A 25,699-nucleotide genomic window follows, 5' to 3' on the forward strand; every position below is an offset into this window, starting at 1 on the left:
GAAGGAGACATTCTTCAATTTTGAAACTGTTGGAGATCATATTTTCAGCCAATCAGTGTCCATCATTGTGACTGTCTGACCTGCGAGGACTTCTGCAGCATTTCATAAAACGAATCATGTGACCAAGTGTTTGCACGCTCACTGATAAATCCATCACATTGACTACGGCAGTAATATGGGCCAGATAAAAATTCCATTGTTTACTCTTGTTAGCAGTCACGACATGTGCTACTGTGCACTGAACGTCATATGGATATATTTAGCATTAACCTGGTTTACGGTTTACTGCAAGTCATCCACCATGTCCGCTCAGGTATTGTGGAACCATTTCGTGGGACATTCAAAGGCAAATTTTTGGTGGTAAATCTGAAAATGGCAGAATTTAGAAGTTAACCACCTGAACGCACCATGTGTAAAATAAAGTAATTTAGTTCAAAATAGTCCAGAAAGTGTTGGGTATATCACTGGTAGCAGACAAGCATGATTTGTATAATTTGGAGGCCGAATGAGTGACATGCATTGGAAACACAAGTATGAGCATGTTTTTAGTATTTGAGCATGTGTGTGTATGTGTGTGTGTGTGTGTGTGTGGGTGTGTGTGTGCTGACCATGGAGTCTTCGTCGGCGATGAAGACAGTACAAGCCTGGGCCTGCATGAAGGACAAGATGGTTCCTGCGATCTTTCTCAGTAAAACCTCCAGACACTGCTGCTCCTCAAAGATCAGACTGGCCAGGTCCAACAGCACCTGCACACACACACACACACACACAGAGGACTCATTAGAACACATCATGCACAGTGTCGTGTCTATACGTACACATACTTTCATAAATATATGCTCACACCCACCTGATTGCGTCTGTTCTCCAACTGCGACGTCTCATAGAGCTGGGCGTTGTGCAGGACGATGCCTGAAAAGGCCAAGTAGGCTGAGAAGTCCTGTTGGGGAGGAACAGAACATCTGGCATCACAGAGAAGGAAAGACCTGACTGATGCATGGAAAAAAGGATAAATCAGTGAGAAACAGAGCAGAAGGGGAAAGGAAGTTAAGATTGAGATATGACAGACGATATGAGAGAGGAAACATAGAGATGGAGAGAGATGGATTGAGGCAAAGGCAGACAGTTGAATGTATCTGAGGGCTTCAGACACAAGTTTGGTAACAGTGTCCAGTTAATCCAACACTTTCAGTTCAGATCAACAACCTGCAGATATTTTTTCCTGATGCTGAGTTTAGACACAGTAATAAAACATGGTGCTTGTACACTGTAAAACTGACTTGTAAAACCAACTCATATTCTTTGACAAAATAACAATTGCAAGTTGTTTGGCCCTACAAACTGGAATTATCAGCATTTAAAGTAAAATCAGTTAAATTATGCCAATGAATCAAGCTGCTTCAACACAAGTGAGTGAGTCCTGATTACTTTGAATGTTAATCTGTTATTCATTACAAACCAGAAAGTTCTGTTTAGTTAGGGAATGCCGGAAAACCAATTTTCACTCCATTATAATTTCTAGTAAGTGCAGCACACAGATGTGACTTACTGTAGGTTTGAGTAAAATAACATAAGTAAAAATTACTCTAACTTGTTGTATGATAACACAAGTAAAAAAAAAAAGGGAAATAATGAATTTTACCGACCTTTTCATCCTGTTCAGTGAAGGCACCGTTCTCCCCACATTTCTTATTGATAGCCTGAGCCACTCCAACTACCTACGATGGGTAAGATGGATAAAACACAGACAGAGTTGATGACAAGGGTCATTCATTTCTGTACATCCTGCTTTATGCACGCCCCAGTATGCTTTTAACAAAGTACTTGTAAGATCATCTCACAGAATCTGAAACCTGCTGCCTTCAAAACCTTTCACACGTCGGTATCGGGGCAGCTGCATCTAACAATTTTTGCAATTTTCTGAAACTGACATCTTGACAAGTACGCCCACTTAATACACTCTCTATTTTCCTTTTTCACACAACTACTCCTGCCACTTTTCGGGTGTACAACAGAATGCGACACCGTCCGTGAATGATGTCTAGCGCCACTATCCTTATTTGAACGATTGTACAAATTAATTAGCATACTCAACCCTTAAGTGTAGAAAAACTATGCACAGCTCACAGAGCATAGGGAGAAGGGGGGTTTAATAGGGGCCCTGTAGCAGGTTAATCCAACCATGTGCAGAAGCACAAAATCAAGTTCTAAACCTTATTTCTGCTTCACAGTGGGGAGACAACAAGAGAGACAATGCTGACGAAAAAGCTGTCGCCACACCTTTGTCAAAATAGCATCTTTATTTGCATGATATACAAAATCATATATATAAGATATGATTCCAGCTTCCCCCAAGAAGATGCCAGGAATGACTGGCAAGATTATAAATATTATATAATATATATTGTATCAGAAAGTTAAAACTGGAGCAGGTAACCTAACGACAGTGCTTCTCCAAAAGGCAGTGAGACATTTAGAGGAAATTCTGAGTACTTCAGTATCATAGATCCTGTGTACGTTCTTGTCAGCAAGGCCTCTTTGACTAAATTGGATTATTGGAAGTCAAGGTGATCAATTTATAAAATTGGTGTAAAGACTGTTGCAATAAAGTCTCAGATTCCACCATACTGGATAAGAATGTCTGCTAATTGTGTAAATGGCTCAAGGATACTTCCTATAGGTAGGAACTCAAAGGTACAGCACAACATTGTGGGAAATATGCTTATTTGCAGTCAGCCACACAGTAAGTAAAAAAAAAAAAACAGTATCAGAACAAGTCATATCAATCAACAGAAACAGAACAGGAATATTAACAAAAATGCCAACAATTTTTAAAAGACAGAAAATCTCTTTATTTCGTACACTACTGTGTATATGACATATGACAATAAATAAGATAAAAATATCATTGACCATGAAAATTAATTCTTGATCTGGGAAATTGTGTATTTATTTTTCTTCTGGGCACTTTCCCAGAAGAAATATCATACAATACAATAAAAAGTATTCTTAAACATTTGACTAATAGTCCTTTTATAAGCCTTTTACAGCTTGTGGTTTATGGTTAACATTTATAACTTTAGGATTCAGAAGTTAAACACTATGTGTGTGTGTAATGTTCCAGTGTGTGTCGTCTTACTTCGTCTCTGTGGTTCTTTATGGGCAGACAAAGGATACTCTGGGTCTTGTAACCGGTGATCAGGTCGACCTCAGCGTTGAATCTGGGGTCCTGGGGAGACAGAGCATATAGACAGAATTCAATTCCATCTCTAAAGCAATAAAACTGTTTAAATATCAGGACTCATATCAGATTTTAATAATCATATCTGGTCTGGTAGTTCACCACTGATTCCTAGTGAAACTCTATATAACTCTAACTAAGAGAGACTAAACATTTGGATAAAGTATGGGTCTTCTGCAGCTTCAGACCTCATCAGTATTCAAACCCTCATGAACCAGTACAACCACCTACACTCACGACAACTGCAGGTCCAATTTGCATAAAGAAAGTGATAATCTGTAGTAGATGCACGCATCCAACATTATGCGGCACAAAATTCCACTTCTACAAAATAGAAGTCTAACAGATAGTTTGTGTAGTACCAATCACAAGGAGGAAAACACCTTTTAAGACAGAGAAGTGGCTTCTGAAGGCATGTTGAGGACTGCTGGATGAAGGGATGTTTTGTCTGCCAGCTGACCTTTAAACACCAGGCTTCTCTGTGTCCATTACCATTATCCTCTAGACTCAAGGGGACTGCCTTCGTGTGTGTATGTGTGTGTATAAAACCTTCATTAGAAGAGGAATACTGCACCAATTTCACGATTACACTCTAAACAACACAGCATGATAAAAGCCTCCTTATGATTCTATAACAGCAGGATTTTTTTGTGCATATTTATAAGTTTAAAGTTGTTTATGAGTTTCCTTTTTCAGTTTTCACATCTGATTTTGTTTTAATTTGCTGTTTGCTGTTAATGCAAATTTTAAATATTACACTTGTTATTCCAGAAAGGACTGAACACACATTTCATTGTTCATTTTTAGTAGCTTCACCAAACTAATAAATTTTTCTCAATACAGCTTTTGTCTGCTTTCGCTGACAATTGAATGGTTGACGACTGTGTAAAACCTTTTTGTTTCTTAGGGAAATATCATATTCATAAATCAAGAACAACAAAGAATGGCTCTCATGCGAGAACATTTTGGTATTCTTATCCTAAAACTCTCTCCCTCTTTTTTTTTGTGAGGTTTTGTTCGTACAAGTGTTCCAAACTCTCTGCACTTCATGAATATAAATCACTCGTTTCAGCAAGATGAATGTCACCTGTTCATGAGTAGGTGCCCGTTTGTAAAATTGCCAGTTTCATTAAAAAAAAATGTCACAAAAGAGTAAAAAATGATTTGAAGTTTTGCTCTTCAGCAGACAAAAACATAACAGATTTAACAGTCCAGGTACTAGTGGACCTGAAACAATTAGAAAAAATCAAGCTGTCAATGACGTGTCATCAGAGCAGCGCTGTACTGTGATGAAAACTAAGAGGGAATATACAGTCTGATATGAAGTTAGTTACTAAAAATGCATCTTTCTAAAGCAAAGCACTCCATGAATAATATGACAGGCGGTCATGTGACAGTCACAGAGATATTAGAGGAGGTGATGTTACAGCTGCAATACAACATGATACTGGACCAACTCCTGCAGAAACACCCTGAGGCAGCTGTTTACAACACCTGCTGAAATGTAGAAGCTGATGTGCTGAAATATAAAAGTAAATCCATCAAATCTAAAAAGATTCTCATTAAACTGATTTTAGTTCATTTTCGCATTAAAACTTCAAATTCATTCCGATTAAGACGTTGTGATTATGTTTCTTGACTATTTACGACTCGTGCGCCAAGTCTTGTGAATTTACTGTTCAACATCTGCAGGAAGTGTTAAGTGTCATGATAGAAGCTTCACACTGATCAATAAAACTGCAAAGTAGAAGCAACTGGAATAAATTAGGAACCTGATACATAAGAGTGGTCCTGATGATTTCTAAATTCTGCTCTTACATGTGAACATTTTGGAAACGGGAAAACTAGAACTAATTCCATCAATGCAACAATTAATTTCCAAAATGTTTAGTAGTGTAAGTATAAGAGCACAATTTAACAAATAAAGCACAACCGACATTAGGAAAATGCCAGATTTGAAATATTCCTACAGCCACTAAAATTAAGAAATGGTTTGTTGTTGCTAATTGAGACTGGCTCATTTTTTTAATACCACCTATAATTAGAGAATTTACGGTATAAAAGAGAGTCACTTTGGCTTTGGCTCATTCTGGCTGACATTCTCTTTTACATATTTTTCAGCTAAAGCGCCCCATTGAAACACCAGCCCACACCTAGCTACCAAACCATCATCATGACATTTCACCATGACTCACTCTGACACAAGCCACAACATCCTTTCACTGCTGCAACACAGCATTCACTCCAGAGCAAGAAAACTATCTGCCCACAAAGTTTACATTCTCACGTGTCTTTCAAAATCCAAGAAATATCTGGTGGGATCAACTGAAATCAAAACAAAATTTGGTGGAATGATAGACAAGTCCCACGGGGAATATTTTTTTTCCTCAAGATTGCATTTTGGATGCTGCACAGTGAAGGCATTGATAAGGACATCACCCCCTGCTCCCCACCCCCCGGCCTCTCTGCGGATTGGTTTGGCCCAAGCCGCTGCCAGACACTTAGTCGGTTCAGCCAGCGGAGGGCTGAACTAATGTAAACAGGCAGAGGGGGGTTTGTTTCCCATCACACTGCTGAGTCAAATGTAATCCTGAGCGGACTAATGGGAAGTTAAATATCCAATCAGAGATATGGGGAGTCCCTCAAATGACGCAGATGAACTTCCTGGAAGCAGTATCATGTTCTGCAGTAGCACACATACACACACACATTTATGTATACACAACTAGCACAAATACAGCCTGCAGCGTACACTGTACACTCAGATAATCTAGAGCAGTAGTGGGGTCCTTGAGGGGGTTCACGGGGTCCCCAGCAAAATGGGGAATAAGTTAATTACATCCATAAGTAGCACAATGACGGAATATGTGACTTTGTTGGTCATGGGTTTTGTACAATTTCTGTAATAAAACATCTAAAAGCAAAAATCTTATCACATGTGGGTCCGTGGTGTACTTTGAATCAGTTTAGAGGTCCTTGACATGAAAACGTTTGAGAACCTCTGATCTAGAGTAGCATTGTGTATTAATTGAGTCTGTTAGTGCACACAGCTAAACACACACTCATATTGATTGACACACACACATTTCTATGTATTCATACACACATGTACACAAACAGAACTGTACACACACCAACAAGGTGACTCATCGCCAAATACACACACACACACTCTCCCACACAAGTATGCACTCACCTAGAATCAAACACACACATGTTTTTCATTACACATATTCACACATACTTACAGGCTTTAATTACACACATGACAAGCACAAAAACACACAAGTGCACGCACACTTAAAAACACACTTGAACCCTCAAGTGCACTCACTTAGAAGGTGCACACACACACACACACACAGAAAACTAATTGGACACAGGTGGACCATCCCATCATCCACTTTTGTTCTCTATTTGTCATTTTCTCGCCCGTCTCCTTTCATGCATCTCTTTCTCTCTCTCACACATCATCATCATCATCATCTTCTGGTTGGCTGGCAACCAGATGACAGAGCTATCAAAGGAGGAGGGTAAACCTTACAAAATCTTACACACACACACACATAAAATAAATGATGTCAGACGCTGATAATGCTGTTTTGTGATTGTGGTCCTATTGAAATTTCATTATCAGTCTTTTTTCAAGGCGGTGAAGCAAAACCTGTAACGTCCAGAGCAGAGCTCAATGAAAAATATCTAACTGTGGTTTTTCTAACCGATATTGTGGTTTCAATTGCAATAAATTAGACTGCAGGCATGTATTTCTGGTATTTCTGGTGGTGACATAATTTCAAACAAGATACATTTGTAACAATGACATGACAAACTCTTGTCTTGTTTCTACATGAAAAAACTTTTCTATAGACGTTGACAAATTTAGCGAACATTTAATGAGATGTTACAGTATGTTAGTGGTTTACTTCACATTAATCAAGAATAATTGTGACATTTAAATTATATGTGGTGCATACTTGGCCAGTTTTGGGCAAGTGTGTTATTGTTTTATGGCAGCATAACATATAAACCTAAATATAGCAAGTTTGACAGTATTTGATATCTGACTGATGACCCCTAGCTGTTGATACTGTTAACAGCGCTGCACTTTAGCTACTGAAGCTAGCGTTAACGTCAGCTACCGATCGCTTAAATGATGAACATTACACTCAACAACTGACCCACCTGCTAGCTACCAGCTAGCTATTTCTTTGGTGAAGTACCCTCTATGAAAATGTATAACACTGTGGATTATTAACAGAAGTAAAAATTGATAAAATATTTTACAATGGAATTTTTCAGTGCCATGAGCACCACAAACAAAGCTCCAATCACCTATATTGTGATGTGGCGGAGGCAGATATCTGAGAGACAGATATCTCAAAACCTGGACAAATAAAACCAAAACTATCTGCATGGCTAACTACACTAGAAGCAAATAAGAAAATGTTCATGCGTCTTGTGTCTTATTCTTTTGTTTAAAACAAAAATCCTGCAGAAGCAGTGAGGTAATTCCACTTGTTTCTCACAGAACTTCACTGCTGTCAAGGACTTTGAAGAAACAGCTTCCAACAACTTGAAACAAGACAGAAAATCAAGAAAAGGACACGTTATGAAAGAAAATCCTCCAAATTTGATTCTCCGAGTTCATTTATATTGGAAAAAGTACAACTGTATAATTTCATTGTCTGAAGTCTTGACACTGCCAAGTATTATAGTCATAAAGATAATTGTATAAGGCTATAGAATATCAGACTTTGTTTTTGGCAGAGTTCTCTGCTGACATTCAAATAGAAATTAATTGTAGAGGAAGACATTTCATGTAAGCACACACATGCACTCACGCACTAAAGTCAGACTGATATGACCACACACATGCATTTAATTATAGCTTACTTCCTCTCTCTCTATTTCGTGCCTCCTTTCTACCTCTCTCTGCCTCTCTCTCTCTCTCTCTCTCTCTCTCTCTCTCTCTCTCTCCTCCACCCACACACACATAGTACATAAACATAACACACACATCTGCTTCGTTTTGAAGACACTCAAAATTCTTCCGGAGGGTTAGAGTGCAGTCAAAGAAACGGACATACACATATACTCACATGCTAACACACATAATAGTAATGCCATGTTCATGTAATTTCCACCCCAAACACTTTTCAGTTTAAAATATGTAATCAGGGGACACTGTTCAAATAAAAATGATATGAAAACTCCTACAAATTATAGTTTGGAGGGCAGCTGGAGGGGTTAAAGGTCAATGTGCAGAAGTCACGGTGCTGAAAACCAATTTTCCAAATTTCTGAAGCCAGAAATTGGGGGAAAAATAGTTTCAGGGTAAACTCAGCAATTAAATTTGTCCAGCTTATTGGCATTGATATATTAAATATTATGTGTCTGGATAAAAATTACTATCACATTAATGCAGATTATATGAGAACAGAATATTTTTTTAAAAGGGTGATACATTTTCTGATCAGATGTTGGTATTACCACATATGTCCATATGATTCAATGATAATTGTACAACATTAATAAATACAGTACATCCATTCACTTTCTTTCTGAGAGTGAGATGAGAAATTTGATACCATTCTCATGTTTGTAGAGCTGGAGTCAGTAGGCAATTAGCCTAGATTAGCCATCAAATAGTTACAGTTACAGTTTTCTCACTGTTTCCAGTTATGCTAAGCGAGGCTAATCGTCTCCTAGCTCTAGCTCCAAACTTAACACACAGACATGGTGGTATTGATCTTTTCCTCTCAATCTCAGCAAGACAGAGAACAGACCTTTCCCCCCAAATGTCAAACTATTATTTTAAAGTGTAATCTTGTTTGAATGTGTTTTATGTTGAAAAACATAAAAACATATTGTTGGTGACAGATTTTAAAGTCAGATTGATAGCCATTGATTGAAGTGAGAGAAATATTGTGTTGAAACCAGATCACTCAGAAGGTCAATACACTGAAACTGTCTAGGGTTAAATGTCACTAGACTGAAAGAGAACAATCAGTTCAGAGTGTGTGTGTGTGTGTGTGTGTGTGGGCGATGGGGTGGGGGTGTGGGGTAGGGGGGGTGAAGATGAACCCTTCAGAGGAGCACTCTGACCTACTTGCCCTTCTTTGATCCCCCTCCTACCCCCTCAGGTCTGTGCCCTGTCAGCAAGAACCATCAAATAAACCCCAAAGCAAACACAAGCCTGTTTCACCACACACAGCAAACCACCTCATTACTTGCCTCACCAGCATCAAACCAACCCTACTAATGTTAGGAAAAATGGCGACAAAACAAGACGTTTAGTCTTCACCTCATAAGCATTCTTGATATTGAGCGGCTGTCCTGTGGCGGCTACATGTCCCACGATGCCCTTGTTCCACTCCAGCCGGATGCAGTTACTGGAGGATTCTTCTAGTGTGGATCCCTCGGCCACGTCGAACAGGCGGCTGACCAAGAACTTCCTATTTGAGCTGTCCTCGCCCACCTGCGACCACACACACACAGGATGTGGTCACACCACTGATTTAAAACAGGGGAATGGATGACCAAGAGAAAAATTACATGTTATTTGTTATATGATTCTACCCGTTACTGTGAGCTTACACTATAAAAACAGTCAGGAAAAGAAACATTTGAATTTTACAAATCCATTGAGTAGACTAAGTATAACTAGGGTCTTTCCCTTGCACCTTTTTGGAACTATAATTAACTGGAGCTTTTCACATGGTACTGTATGTCCCTGTTCCTGCCGTTTTGGCTGATCTCAGTGTTCCAGTTAAACCAGTCAGAGTTATAGATTGACCCCCAGCCTTTTTCCATCTATTCGTACCAGGAACAGCGAGTAGCGGTCTGCGGCAATCAACTCATTGATGTGGAGGAAGATCTTGTGGCAGAGTGCTGTCACATCCAGATGACTCGACACTTCCTTCACCAGCTCCAGCAGCCTGGCGCAGCGGTCGCTGCCACTACCTCCATTCCCACCTCCCCCGCTAACACCCTCACCCATCACAGAGCCCCGCAGAGGGACAGTTTCACGGTCGGAGTCGCTCAGAAAAGTAAGAGAGCCCTCAGAGTCTTTGACCACAATGGGTCTGAGTGGTCGGTCGAACTCTGACGCTGAGATTTTGCGAGTTGGGGTGCCGGGGGCCGGGCTGGAGACCGTGGCCGGGGAAGGGCTGCGGTTGTCCAAGAGGCTGAGGTTGGCTGGGAGGATGGTGGAGGAGGAGGGGGCAGAAGGGGGCCCGGTGTCTGTGGAGGACTGGTGTGACCGCTGCTGTGCAGGATTTTCTTTGGAAGCAGATGGCTGGATGGTGTGGACGCGCTCAGCGAACCAGGCATTCACCATCTCCCTGTTGAAACGGAGAAGAAATCAAATCAGTCTCTCTTTGACAAACTACAACATGCGGTATCTGTAAAGCTGTCAAAGGAAGGGTTACAGATGTACCAGAGGTAAAAGAGTCAGACATGAAAAGACATGATCACCTGAGAAACAGATTACATGTAGCTCATGACTAACAGACCTTACTTTTTTAAATCTAAAAGACTACCCCTTATATAATGACCATTTCCACCAACATACACAGACGGTTAAAACAAACAAATTGAACAATACACTGGACAATAGGCAAACTACAAAATCTTCTGACAACACAACATTTTGTCTGGTCTTTATCATTTGTGCTGCAATTTGCACTGAAAAGGCAAAAAAATGGAGGACAAACACACAAGGTGAACTTGGGGGACTGACCTGAAACCTGATCAACTGGCTTATAACACGAGTCTCTCTCCGACAGTTTTCTGGATTATTATTTCTCCGGTGCACACACATGATGTTGAGGGTCCCAATTCCACTCTTACGCATGTTTATCTCTCAAATGTCTATATCAACCTGGCCAGTGTAGTGTGTATTTGGTCCAACTTAGTCCAATTACCAATAACGATGGCACAAGCTAAAAAGTCAGGATACATTTTTTTATAATTCATCCTCCAAGGACAATGAACCTGAACCAAATTTCACAGCAATCCATCCAATATTTGTCAAGATACTGTATGTCAATAAAAACCAAAAATGTCAACCTCATGGAGGTGCTAGAAGAAAAGTCAGGGTATCACCAAAGTCAGTAGAATATATCTTCTAGGGAAGATCAATATTTGTACAAAACCAGATGTCAATCCATCAGGTAGATGTTGAGATATTTCAGTCTGGACCAAAATGTTGGGTCAACTGACCAACATCCTGAGCCATGCCACTAGCATAGCTAAAACCCATGTGACAATAGTGTTACGTAGACACAAAGCTAAAGTTGTTGTTACACTTTAACCACATAACAAATTAACACTACGGTACAGAGGACTTGTTTGTACCCAACCAGAGACCAATGAGAGGTGGTGTATCTGGAGAAGGGTGTTGCTTGGCTACTTAGGATTTCTAAACTTCTTATTGTCACAACTTTATGAATTAGATTTGGTTTTGAAACAATTTATGTTGAATTCATGTTATTTGCTGAACAGTGGCCACAGTGGCCAAAAGAGGCAATTAAAGGATAATGACAAATTAATTTTTTCTACATTTCCCAAAATTCTCTTAATTCAGATGCTTTAAAGTCAGCAATATGAATGGGACCAACAGTATTAAACAACAAAAATGTGTCCTGGTGAGGTACATTGTGTTTACTGCTTGTTTTACATGTTATTTTATTTTTATATTACACTGAAATATTCATCTTTGACATGTTAAAATGTATTCTCACAGTAGCACAAAAACGGTCAGTAAACTGACTCAGTAATATCAGTAACACAACAATATCTATATAAAGTTTGCTAACATTAGGCACCATAAGTTACTGTTTATAAATTCAACTTTTCATTAGTAAGAAGACAATTTTATTATTTACTCTTTCAAAAGTGACATATCCTTTAAGTTTAATTTTAGAGCAAAGAAATACCCAAGATTAGGGAAGTCAAATTAAACTAGTTTGAAACTAGTTTTTCTTCTTTTTTAAAAGTCTTTCTCATAATAAAAACTAAATTATTTACTAAAACTGAAAACGCCACAGGAGAAAACCTGAGATGAATTGGAAAATTAGCCCTGGTTGCTTGAGTTGAAGGTAAATGGTAACAGTATCTGCTCATCCTCTCTGCCAAATAATCCTTTCCTGTTGGGAAACTGATTTCTTTTTGTGTGTGACTTTTTTTCTGCATATTTTTTGCATCTGAAAACGTTTTTTTTCTAAATCACAAGAGAATAGTCTGCAAGCAAAAATGAAACTTTGAGCATGGGAAATTGGTCTGTTACAACAGCAAATAAAAACACGTCATAGCAATGACAACAGCAAGAATGCAGCAAATAGTGGCACTAAGCATAATGCAACGAACAATTTCATTACAGGAGAGTGTTACAAAGAAATGCATGAATGCATGAAGATAAAATCTAAGTGAGCATGGGCAATGAAGGTGAATGTAGGAACAGTGGATATCTTTGTTTTCATTTTTGGCTGTGTGTGTGCGTGCTGTAGCTCCTTAAACTGTCTAATTTGGGTATTTACTGAGACAAATCCAATGTGTGCGTGTGTGTGTCAGGCATGGTGTATGTTTGTGTGTGAGCACTAAATTGGATGTGATTACGGAGAAGCTCTCTAATCAGCTAACACATTGTCTAATCAACCCATGCAATGCCAACACACACACACACACACACACACAAGCTTCCAAACACACTCAGCGACCGCAAGGTCACGTGACTCGTTCTGGTTGTTTTCACGCCAGTCAAAGGCTCTGTTCACCTGAGCGGAAGGCCAAAATCTGGAGGAGACGGTAAAAGGCGCTGGCCATGAAATTAACCATGGTATCTTGGGCTCCGAGCCAGGCAAATAAAACTTGGAGAGCCAAAGAGAATGGGCTGTTATCTCGCCAAAGCATGAGAGACTGCAGTGTGTCAGACCCAGTCAGGTTACTCCATCTCCCATTGAGTGCGCTGCCTCCCCACAGAGTCGACCCTAATGTATACAGGGGAGGTGTGGCTGAATCAATACCTCTCTAAGAAATGCTTCTCAACCAGAACGGCAGAATGGCTGATGTGTGCAAACCTCTTGCGCTGAGCCAATCACTCACTTTTTGCTTTTGTAATGTGGTCAAAAACAGCAGGGGAGGAAAACAGTGCGCTAGGAAATATGTCCTCTGACAATGCTCTGTATGGAAAAATATCTGAAGACGGAGATGGGTTTGAGATGGACTGTTTTGCTGTCGCTGGATGAAAAGAAAACTTTGTGAAGTTGCCATGGTGGTATAAGAGGATAAATGGATCTGAAAGGGTTTGTCACTAAAGCAAACACAGACCTAGAGTGTTCTGATGAAGTGCTGCCAGGCTGATGAAAAGCCCAGATATGTCTGCTGTAAAAAATAAAAAAAAAAAGCCTTATGTGGCTGCTACAGCCTGAGATAGACTGATTTGGAGTCTGTGTTTGCATAACAAATTAAATGGCTAATTTGCTCCTTGCCACACTCTCTAACGTCTAAAACTGTGAGTGTGTGTGAGGAGGCTGCAACAGAAAAAAAAAAACTCATTTCATTTATGGCACAGGCACCTATGTGGAAGGCTTGTATAATTATCACCAATGACCTATTCAACAGTATGCACTGAGAATTAAATAGAATCATTGGCAGCAGTAAAAGTTAATGATTACAGGCCGCTGTGCACCTCTCGGAGCTGTTACTGATTGTGAAGTGGATGGTGAAATGAATTAGAGCCGAGCTGTGAGAGGCCCTGCGGAGACAGAGTCAGCGTGAATCACCAGAGTGCATTACAGCAGCTCTCTGACATCCACAGCCCTGCAGGTAGACTACCTGAGCGGGAACGCAAGGTTTCCAGGTCCGAGGTGGAGCTGAGAGAACCACATTCACCTCCACCGGACAGGATGTTTGTTGTTAGATAAGATCAGTGCAGGGTTACATAGAGAAGTAAAGTGATACCTATAATGAAAACACTCTAAACTAGCAGAGGAAATTAAACTGCTCCTGATTGGCTGTGAGTCTGCACACAAGAGCAAAGTGAGTTTACTTGGAGGCTGCACATACACAAAGTAAAACAGTGTGACACACTGAGTGGCAGCACCCCTCTCCTCTCCTCTCCTCTCCACTCCGCCCCCCCCCCCCCCCGTTACCTTGACGCCTTCCTGATAAAGTAGGAGTGGGTGAACTCCAAGTGGTCGTCCAGCCACGCTTCCATCCTCTCGCTTCCCGGGGAACAGCAGTCCTCCATGGCGCAAAGGCGACAACAGTCTCCTACTGTGAGCTCCGGTTACCGTCTACATCTATACACGGAGGAGCCGGTGCAGAATAATGTGTACGGAGAGGGAGAGAGAGAGAGAGAAAGAAAGAAAAGAGAGAGCGGCTCAAAGAGAGAGCTGCACGGGAGCCGGTCGCTCGGTCGGTGCGCGCGGATCTTAAAGCAGTGACTGTGCGCTTCCTAGTTGCTGAAGCGACTAGTGGAGGACGAGAGAGAGAGAGAGAGAGAGAGCGAGAGAGAGAGAGAGAGAGAGAGAGAGAGAGAGAGAGAGAGAGAGAGAGAAGTAGGCTTCCCCCTCTCTCTCACTCATGTACCCTTATGATAAAAACAAAGCCTACAAAAATCATAGGAAACCATTTACACTCCTATATTCTTAATATACCTAAATATTATGAGAATATGTTGATAATAGGACCCTATATGATGTACATATAAAGAAAGGAACTCATACAAAGGAAAATAGTGGATAAAGATGGGAAAGCAAATGTGATTAAATACAAACTAGGTATATAATTTACTTAATTTGACCAGGATTATCCCCTCAGTATTGTTTTCTAAGGAGTCCTGGTACAAACAATAAGACAAAATAATTATACAATTTTGGACAGCAAACATTAAAGGGATGCTTCTGTAATTTTAGTGTTGTCTTCCCATAATGTTAGAGGACTCACAAGAGACAGTTTAAATCAAGAATGGTAAACATCCACGCAGCGGAGGCCAAGATATCCTGCTTTTTTGTCTATAGTATGGGTCAAACTTAAAAAAACCCCCAGATCCTACATTTCCCATGACACAACCAATAGCATTTCTTTGTTAGACTGTCTATGCCTGATAAACACCCATGTCTTTCAAATTCTGCGGCCCCAATTTTCAATACAGGATTTCTGCTTTCTGCTACAGGATTCTCTGACCAAAGCTACAGCAGGACAACCCTGATGACATCACTATGACATCATCAGGGGGTTATTTTCGCAGACTTGACAAAGCTCCTCCGCAGCCAAAGCAGATATTATACAACTGTTTTCACAGGCTGAGTAGTGCTGCTGATGTGTAAGCTGATTTTTATTTGTAAAACTGGTGTAGTGCCCTTTTAAAGAAAATTATATCTGCTTACCTATTGTCTAGTGTTTAGTGTTTTCATCCAGTCTGATTGTAAAAAATACATTCATGTCAAGATTGTTAATTCTATATTATTTACTAAACAGAACAGTTAGATGTAAGCCATTTGTCATCTTGTCTCTCCAAGTCTTTCTCCTTTTGAAATAAATCAATTAATTTGTAAATTAAAATACCCTGAAGAACTATGTGGTCTCCATAAAACAACCATCAGCAATCTCTGAGTGGGGAAATGTTCTGGGAAGGTTAGGAGGACATGCGTAAGTTCCCCATGTGGTCAAAGTAGTTCCTAGAACTGCTCTTCTGTTCTTTTAATAGAACATTGCATCACCGGAACCTTTAATGAGTTAAATCTTTTGTTTAGGTTTCAGGGAAACATTAGTGTATATTCTCTAAGAATTTATATATAACCATGATGTACAGATTTTCTCTACACATTCTAGGAACTAATGAAACAAAGTTGATCATTTCTGGAACCTCTTAAGGTTGTAAGAAATGTGACCAAATGGGAAGCGTAGGGTGGAGTTCTGTGTCATGCTGGGGTTTAAAACTAAACCGAACCCGGAAATAACTCTTTACAGCCCGACCCAACTGAACCCAGCTGGTAGGCTACTGACAAAATTTGAGACAAGAACCCAACCCAAGATCTGAATCTTTACACAATAAAATGGCCTGAACCTGATTAAAAATCAGGGTTGGGTTAGCAGAAGTTTAGCTTGTGCTTGTTACAGATTTTAGAGATAAAGTTTGTTAGAATCAGTGTAGGGTGAGGTCAGGTAATTTGCGACGCTTTTTGGTAGATTACCAAGAAAACTACCTAAAATTCTGAAGACTACCTTAAGTGTTATTTTTAGAATTTGTTATGACTCTCTGCTATATTTCTATATATATTTCTATAAAGAAAATATGTTGCAGAGTAAAATACTTTAGAAACTTTAGATCATCAAACACATCAAGAACCTCTACCTCACTTTGATGGCATGTTCAAGTAAAATGGGACAGTTGGTGAGGTAAAATGGGGCAGTCACAGATGGTTGGTTTCAAATAGGATGATGTGAAAACTGGCCGGAAAAAAAAAAGGCTGGAAATTCCTTACAGGCCTAATTAGTTAAGGAAATCTGGTGTGGTATTAAAAGAAATTAATTACCGCTGATACATTAGTTTCTACACAAGTACTGAAGAATGTTATTGAAATATCCTATGATGCAAAACACATTTTACTACTGTAGTGATATATAGGGGATAAACATACCAGTCCTAAAATATGATGAACTCACTGCTGAGACAGTTTATATATAGTGATTTATGTTGGCTTTTACACTATGATGCACATTTATCATCCCCAGGGAATAAGCCATAACAGAGGTTTTTCAGATATTTGGTTTATATAATACTGATTTATAGTGGCTGCAGTATTTGCCTTCCAGCCCCATCTGCAGTAATGAATTCCCGGAGAGATGCAGATGGATTCGTTTTCTCACACTCCAATAAAGTGTAGACAAAAACAAGGCAAATATTAGCTGCTGTTTCAGAGACATTTCCACTTAGATAAGAATTAGGAGAACAGCTGAATACTTGACATCAAACATGACATCAAAATCTTTTAAAGATTATGTCAATATTGGTACAATTTTTAGCTCTATCAGCCCCTGTTACACTTGAGAAGTGGAACTAAATAGAGGAAATTGAAGGAATTCCTTGGTGTGGGCAAATTCTTCACAAGTGCAACTTCAATCCTGATTCTCCGCTCATTTATTCATCTCTTGACCTTATTTCCCCTGTACAGCTGCTAATTCAAAATAAACAATTCACAATAAACCCTAGCAGTGATTAACTTTTCAATTATCCAGTGAATCACATAACTGGAGGAGCTTGGGCTTTTATTGATGAAGTCTAATGGCTTTCAGCCTCTGTGTCTGCTCTCGCTGTGCTGGTCTCCAGTGTCCACCCAGCTGGACACTTGGCCCCCACCGGTGGTGTTACCTTACCAGCAGATGGTGGCTGGTCGTCCCGGAGGGTTGGGGGGTAGGGGGGCACCAGCAGCATCCCAACCCCCTCTACACCTCCCACCACTCTCACTGCACAGGCAGCCAATCAGAGACAGCAGAGCCTGTAGTCAGTCTAATGTTGAGATGGAAAAGGAGTGGGACATGTAATTAGATGCACCTTTACTTGTTTTTGATTCAGTCTGAATTCTGTCTTTGTGTGATTTTTTCACATTGTATTGTTTCTTTAAAGTGTATTTTATCCTTACATTGTTCATCCTGTATTCCCCTGACATTTTCTATCTCGTATATGTTCTTTTTAACCCATCTAAAGCAGCCTATCTGATGAAAATCTAAAGGTTTTGCCTTGTCTGACACTGATAAGGGATCACTCCATAATGTTTATGTACTCTGCAGCTTATTACTGCACTGAAAACACTATTTTTGTGATATTTTCTCTTCCACAGTACTTTACCAGGACTATACGCTATCTACACCTAAATCCCCACCAACAGCTCTTGAAAAATTTCATGGAAAACAGATGCAAAATATATGCAAATGGAAGCAATTACCGCCAACAAGATATACACTAGTACAGGTTTAGCAGACTTCCTTTACTTGCTAAAAACAACCTCCAAATATTTAAAAGTAAAAGTCTACAATTATGCTAGTAGCTCTATGAGGCTGTACTTGGGATCACCGAAGTCATTAGGAATCATCACCTGGCAACCACACATGTCCATACAAAATTTTGTGACAATCCATCAAGTAGATGTTGACATATTTCTATAGAGAATTGAAAATTTTGACTTGCTAGTGATGCTAGATGAAAAGTCAGGGGACTGCTGTCCAGATATTTCACTCAAAACCAAAAATGTCAACTTCATCATGGTGCTAGAGACAGAATTTCACAAAGCTAATTAGCATTCATCCTGCGGTAACCATGAATGTCTGTTAATGGCAATCCATCCAATATTTGTAAAGACAGGTGGAGCAACGGACTACTAACGTTGCCTACCTTAGCTAGCTAAAAACTATAATGCCTACACATTGTCAGTGTATGTCACCTGTAATTTGTTTGACTGTGTAAAAAGAATGCATTTGATGTAACCTACATCAGTTTAAACTTTCTTAGAATAATGTATTGTAACTATTGACTTTACCTATTGGTAAAGCATCAGCTTTAGAATGGGATTTTTTTCCACAAATAAAAAGGTGACCAGAGGTCAGTTCAAGTATGTTTACTCACCACTGCATCCCTGTAACACACACACACATTTACACACAAAGTAACAACCCTCAGGCTCTTTGGCTCCTGAAGTTCCTTTTAATGTGGTCAAAGCTGAGCTAGTCGCAACTTGTCTGTACCACTCAGGTTTTCCCTCTTCAGCTGTGCACCTCCACCTCTGTCTATCACAAAGGATAACAACATAGTATAACAACAATGTCATAGTAGACTTGTAAAAGTGGTGACTATACAGAACTGGAACAAACATTGTGCCTGTAGGCGCTGCACAAAAAGCAGAAAGCAGAGAGTAATATCTAGAAGAACATCCTGAAGAATGTCTCACACTCCTCTTTGTCCCCTGTGGTCAGATCTGAGCTGAGATAATTGAAAGGCTTTCTCTGACAGACTGGTCCGACTGACTGGTCAGGGAGTGTGTGCAGGTGGCTGAGAGAGAGAGACAGTAAAGAGAGGTATTTTCTTGATGCATGCTTGTGTGTTGGTATAAAAAGTGCAATAGAGTTTTGGTGTGTCTGAAGGGCAACAATGATATCTTTGGAATTAAGTGTTAGGTAAGTTACTTGACAAATATAAACATTGACAAATAACATATTACTCATTTATCTTCTGCACTTAACATTTGTAGAAAAAGAAAAGGAGACATTGTGGTTTAACAAGCTTTTGGACTTTAGAGGTGGCCATGAACAGCTCACTTCACGTTAGCTTAACCGTTAACATTAGCCCCAGTGACTGCATGAAGTGTCGTCCTCTCAGCTGTTTTCCTGCCTTACCGGTAGCTAACATTAGCAAGCAAGCTAAGAAGAAACAACATGTAAATAAGACAACTTTGGAGTTACAGTACCTGGAGTTGCATTAGTCCTCTTTAGGTGGTGGCTAACTGTCCCCAAACCTCCAGCCTAGCACAAAGCTAGCACGTACCAGACCTGTCTGTCCACTGAACACACAAGAGACTAAAGTGATATCAACCCTCCATCAAACTACCAGTATGACAGCAAACAAGATGACCTCCAAACTGTCGAAGTAATGAAGCATTGCTGGGATTAGTGACTGAAATGTAATTACTGAATATCAAAATTTTGTAATCCCTTACACTACTCGTTTCTGTTAAAGGTAATGACATTACTGTAATATGTTACAAAACACTAGGAATTAAAAATGTTGTTATTTTGTGCCAGTATTCAATAGTTAAAATCTTAAAATTTTCAGGTCAAATGAAATATTTTACTCACCGCAATTTTAGTTTAGAAAATCACTTACCAAATAAGTTTGACAAACCTGTTGTGGGTTTGTTTAAAACCTGATCATCTGACTTCTTTTCAGCAGAAGTCAACTTTAGTTGGGTTCCCATATCTCACCAAAAGATAAGTGAGTACAATGTTATCATTAATGATAAGAATGATGGACAAAACTCTTAGATGAAACCCTAGATGTAATAAACAAGAATGATCCTTTAAAGGCCAGTCAGTATCAGCCTCATCGTCATCGACTGCGAGCAGGAAAGGTTGATGGTTGAAGCCATCACTCCCTCATCACACAACACACAGTGAAACCTCTGCTGGATGACACAAGAAGGTCACTGTTGTAAACCAGTCTCTCTGAACTGCTATCAGATAACCAACCAGCACTGAAAATTTCCATACACAGCCCCAATGTGGGCCACACACACACACACACACACACACACACACACACATACAGTTAGAACACTCCAAACAAGCATCCTAATCATATAGTATACACAGTATACACACACACTGGGACACATGCATTCACATATACACACATACATCAGGTGCTCACCCTATATTCAAACTACAAAATACTGTATGTATACTGTATGCACACATTCATGCATTATATAAGACAATAATGTGCTTAAGGTACTGTATCAAATGCAAACAGGCATGCAAAGACACACATGAATCAGCGGTAGTCACAGCTGTGTATACACAGGCACACACACACAAATACAGAGAGAGAGACACAGTGAAAATGGGCAGAAATAAAGGGTGGGCATATTTCTGCTCATTCTTCGCTGTGTGTCAGTGGACTTTGCCCTCAGGCTCCTCTGTCTGGAGAAGCTCAGTAAACAAGTCTGAAACATGAAGGAAGGAAATAAAAACCTGACTGGGCCATTGACCATACCTGAACAAGACTCAGCTCACAGTTTGCATCAGTAGTTAGATATTGATGTTGACATAGGAAACCCTCACTGATGATGTTTAAACTTATGGCCATACTCCTTCACATGTTGATAAAAATCTGTATCTAAAATTTTCTCTTGAAACCTCTTTGAAACCAACAGTTTACACACGTCTGTCTTGGACTTTTTGGATTCAAGCTGCAGCCACAGAGCTTAGATTGTGACTATTCTGCAGCACAATGCAGCATAGGTCGGCCCTGCCAGAAGCATTATGCCATGAAAATATTCAGTTGCGGAGATAAAAGCATTCTTTTCAGCATCACCTTGGATCCTGAAAACAGGGCTGTTTGTGAGCAGAGCTAGGTTTAATGGCTTCCCTCTATCCAGCAAATGTTTGAGAAAACACAGACGTGTGTCTGCACAGTGTCGGCACAGAGCGGGGACAACAGGAATAAATCTCACAAGAGGAGAGCGAGGGCGACAGAGCTGTTCTGCCAGCTCAAATGAAAATGTGTTTTCTGAGAAATCGCTGGAATGTCTTCAGTAGCATATAAGCAAAGCGACAGCAGTTGAACAAGCTGACATAATCTGTCTTTAAGCCTTAAACCTCCATTCTGAGGTGGAAGTACCATTTAGTTATTTGCACCAATACTAACTTGAACTGCAGCAATTTACTGTCCCATCAAACACTTTCTTGGTTTATTTTATACACACACTGCAGCCTGGGAGAGTTTGAATGCAGAATATGAATTTAGGGGTCAGCACTGATGCTCCCAATCCCTGACAAAAATGCAATTTCCTGACCGGCTAAAAGAAAACATCAATCTGTTTCTGCTGAAATATAAATCACTTTACTATGAGGTGAACAGTGTGAATAAATTCAGAAATAACTTTATGGAAATGTTCATGTTCATCAGTGTTACTACAGTTAGAATAGAAATTAATTGAAGAAATTTAGGTATAGCATTGGCTCAGAAGCCTGCCCTGCCTTTGGTCCAGTGCATGCTGGGATAGGCTTCAAACCCCCAGTAACATGGGAGATTGGGTTAGTTAGTAAGTTACTTGAAAAATGTCATAAAGTTCTGTTACTCAGCTCACTCACATATCATATCTTCTGTATTAAACATGTATAGGAATATAAAACTAGGAACTAGGCAGCTTGTTTGCTGTCTTACCAGGAGTTAGATTGAAGGAGACTGTCCTCCCAAGAAAAACCACACAACAGGTCGTAATGTCATTTGTCCAAAAATGACATATAGGTACATTTGAGTGAAGATGCCATCTGGCAGCCGTAGTAATTATCATCCAGACCAGTGGCGCAGTTGAGATAACGTATATATAAGTTGACAAATTTCCTCATTTGGAGGTGGTGGGTTGAGTGGAGGGAACGGGAGAATGTCTGAACACCAGTGAAATATTTTATTGGGATTTGTCTGTTGGAGGTTGATGGACATCTGAATGATTTGATTGACTAGAAGGGGGTGGACTTGAAGAAAATGGTTTCGAAAATAATGTAAATAATGCAAAAAATGTTTTTGCATTTTCTGAATAACTTTCTAAAGCATGGGATAGGAGAAGAAAAGTAACATATGATAGATAAAGTCCTCAGACTCTATTCTATATGGACTGCAGAGTTTTGGTTTATGAACTGGATCAAATATACAGTGTTTGGCACAAATGGTTGCAAATGTATTTTGTTTTGTTAGAATTTGTGTATTGTGGCTGTGTCTATCTATCTATCTATCTATCTATCTATCTAGCTGTCTAGATATTCATCGTGGGATAACTCCTAGAGCGTTATATGTGAGAGGATTTAGTATATGCTTATGTTTGGATGATCTTTATGTTTATATTTGGATGACATTTATGTACTGTGTTGTTAGGTAACGGTGGGTTAACATGCTGGAATGTTTATTTTGTTGTTAGTTAATGCATCTGAATAACTTCATGAGGGATGGGTCATGTAAATCACCAGACATGAAAATAAAACATTCTTTCATTCATTCATGGATTGAAGGGTTCATATCAGTTTCGTCTCTGTGTCAGTGAACACACTGGTCTGGGATGTGTTACTTTGACACAGGGCCGAGAGGTGTGGAGAGGTACTTCAGCCCAGAGTGGATTTTTCTTGTTAGCTGGCTATAGGGTTGTAACGGTACATAAAATTCACAGCTCGGTACGATTTTGGTACAGCAGGGAAAAAAAGAAAGGTAGAAAATAACATTTTGGTCTTTTATTTTGAAAAATGTAAACATCCAACATTGGCTCGTTGGTCATAACTATTACTGAAATAGTTTAGTTGTGTCACAGTGGAAACTAGTATTGAAACTGTTTAGTTGTGCCGCAATGGAAACTAGTACTGAAACTGTTTAGTTGTTGCAGTGGAAACTATTACTGAAACTGTTTAGCTTGGCTGCAGTGGAAAAGGAAAACAACCTTTCTGTTTCTTGCAAGGAGTCATGACACCTGCTGACAGCTGTTTTATTCTGATTTATGGTCTAACTGTGTATAAAGTAGTTCAAACTAGCTCCACCTCCAGCAGCTACAACTGTAACATGCTGCTTACACACTGATGCTTCAGTATTAATAATCTAATGATGTCATATATAATAATATATCAGTCAGAGGGACCAAACCACTACTTTTACTTTCATACTTTTTAACTACATCTTTCTCTCTCAGAACTGATTCTGGACGTGCTGTCTGACCACATCAGAAATCAAATGTTTTTATCATTGTTCTAAATGGCTTCACCCAGCACCAACAGTCACAGAGGGTGGGAGATGGGGAGATGGGGAAATGTGATATCGCTTCACCACAGAGATATCGGAGCATGTTTATTAATAGTCAGTAATAATTTAGTCAGTGTTATGGGTCTCTCGTTTGTCATTCTGATGGCAGCGACACAACAGGGTAACCAGCTTAACCAGGCTACCTTGGCTAAGCCAGCTAGCATACATCCATGAGCATGCTACAGCTAAGTGGTGCTTTGCCAAAACGTTCTGGGTGGAATTCATGCTCTAGAATTATTGTTCTCCACATCGTAGTAAGTGGAATTACTAAACTATTTTGACAGTAGTTGTTTGGGTCACAGAGCATTCCGAACCAAGGAAAGTCACATACCGAACCAAACAATCTGTGCTGAACAGTTCAGGACGAATACACGTACCACTACACCCCTAGCTGGCTAGCCTTTGGCAAACCTACATTCAGAAATCACCTGGGTTTTGTTTAGAGTTAGTATGGTTCAATACATTGTAGTTAAATGGACAGCCAGCCTATTGTCATCAAGCAATTTACTGACAGCTAGTTTAGCTAATATTTCAGAAGTCCCATCCTTACAATGAAGTTGCAGGGCCCACACAACCTGAACAAAACTAGTAACAAGTAATTATTTAGGCTTATCATTGGTTAGCTACTTAGCCATACTGCCATCAGGTGGAGAAAAGTATGACTGAAATTTATACACACACACAACACAACAATAACAGAAAAGATTTTTCATTAAAATATGTATTTCACAATTGGAATTGCAGGAGTGGAGGTGCCCTTAATGGACAACACGCCGCTGCTTGCTATTGAAAAAAGTAATCACAATATTTAATGTGTTACTAAGTAAGGCATTGCTGCCCCTGTACAGCTACCTGACCCATCTTGTTTTATAAAGCTCTACGCCTTTGTCTAGTTTGGGTTTGGTTGTTTTCAAATGTAACTCATTTAAAAGAAAAAAAAAGTCTGTCTTTCTTTTTGCTTCAAGTAGATCTGCAACACCCATCGGAAAGAGCAATAAAAGAGTGTAGCCAATGACTTGCATTAGCCTGGTAAACATTCAGTAATGGATGAAATTAAGTAAAAATATAGCTTCAGATTTTGGGTTGGATTCAGATCACAAATTTGGCCATATCAGTCAGGTTCAGTAGGGTTAGGTCTTAAAAACTTCAGTAAGGGACAAATAAAACTCTAAGACAAAGGCATTGATGGGCTACTTTTTCGATAGCCTTGCTAGCAAGGGTACTTGTACTGTAAATAGGTAATCAGTGGAGAAGTGGATGACACAACTGTCCTTGAAATTTTGAAATACATTTACATAGAAGGCAATACCTGTATGAAATGTAAAAAAAGATGATTACCTGAGATAAAAACATGGACTAAACAAAGACTGGATTGGGCCCCTTAATGTGACATAACCTCCATTTATTCAGATGTTGAGAGACACAAGTAAGGACCCCTACATAAGGTACATGATTTATATATTACAGTTAATTTAACTATATTACAGAATTTTAACCTTTATCCTCACTGACCTGCTGGTAGGTCATTAATGACAAGCTTTTGTGGTGCAAGTAAATATGTTAAAACCCATGGGACTAAATTTCAAAGCTTCCAAAGATACCAAATCTGTCAGGATGACTTTTGGGGAATTGTATATTTAGTGCTGCACAAGACATATACAATATGTCTATTTCATGGATTGGTGCAGCAGGCATAAAATACATGGTGTCTGTGGTTTCAGTACTCCATCATTATAAACATTGTATGGCTTCAATGAAGATTTGAATGCGTAGGATGTGTATAGGCCAGATAGAGACTAACTTTCAGAACAGCCACAAAGTATCTTAGCTGAGACTTTTGCATCCTTTTCTCAGTCATCACAGTTTTTGAGTGATGCCATAATTGATAGCCTCTCCGC

General features: G+C 39.5%; 1 protein-coding gene across 6 annotated transcripts in view; it reads right to left on the minus strand.

Annotated features, from left to right (window-relative positions):
• Positions 1-25,699, minus strand: part of pde5ab (phosphodiesterase 5A, cGMP-specific, b) — a 94,723-nt gene that overhangs the window by 48,607 nt on the left and 20,417 nt on the right. For 2 of the 6 annotated variants that reach the window (XM_042400972.1, XM_042400971.1), the window contains exons 1-7: positions 14,395-14,724; positions 10,065-10,584; positions 9,546-9,719; positions 3,140-3,229; positions 1,647-1,718; positions 851-940; positions 609-746 (exon numbers count right to left, since the gene is read on the minus strand). In XM_042400972.1, the coding sequence (XP_042256906.1) occupies positions 609-746; positions 851-940; positions 1,647-1,718; positions 3,140-3,229; positions 9,546-9,719; positions 10,065-10,584; positions 14,395-14,492 (1,182 nt within the window). In that variant the 5' untranslated portion in view covers positions 14,493-14,724. Of the gene's footprint in view, positions 1-608; positions 747-850; positions 941-1,646; positions 1,719-3,139; positions 3,230-9,545; positions 9,720-10,064; positions 10,585-13,017; positions 14,305-14,394; positions 14,725-19,707; positions 20,016-25,699 lie in introns of those variants that run through there. The other 4 variants (XM_042400973.1, XM_042400976.1, XM_042400974.1 and 1 more) reach the window with 3 other exon arrangements.

This window comes from Thunnus maccoyii, chromosome 22 (genome assembly GCF_910596095.1).
Source record: "Thunnus maccoyii chromosome 22, fThuMac1.1, whole genome shotgun sequence".
NCBI lineage: Eukaryota > Metazoa > Chordata > Actinopteri > Scombriformes > Scombridae > Thunnus > Thunnus maccoyii.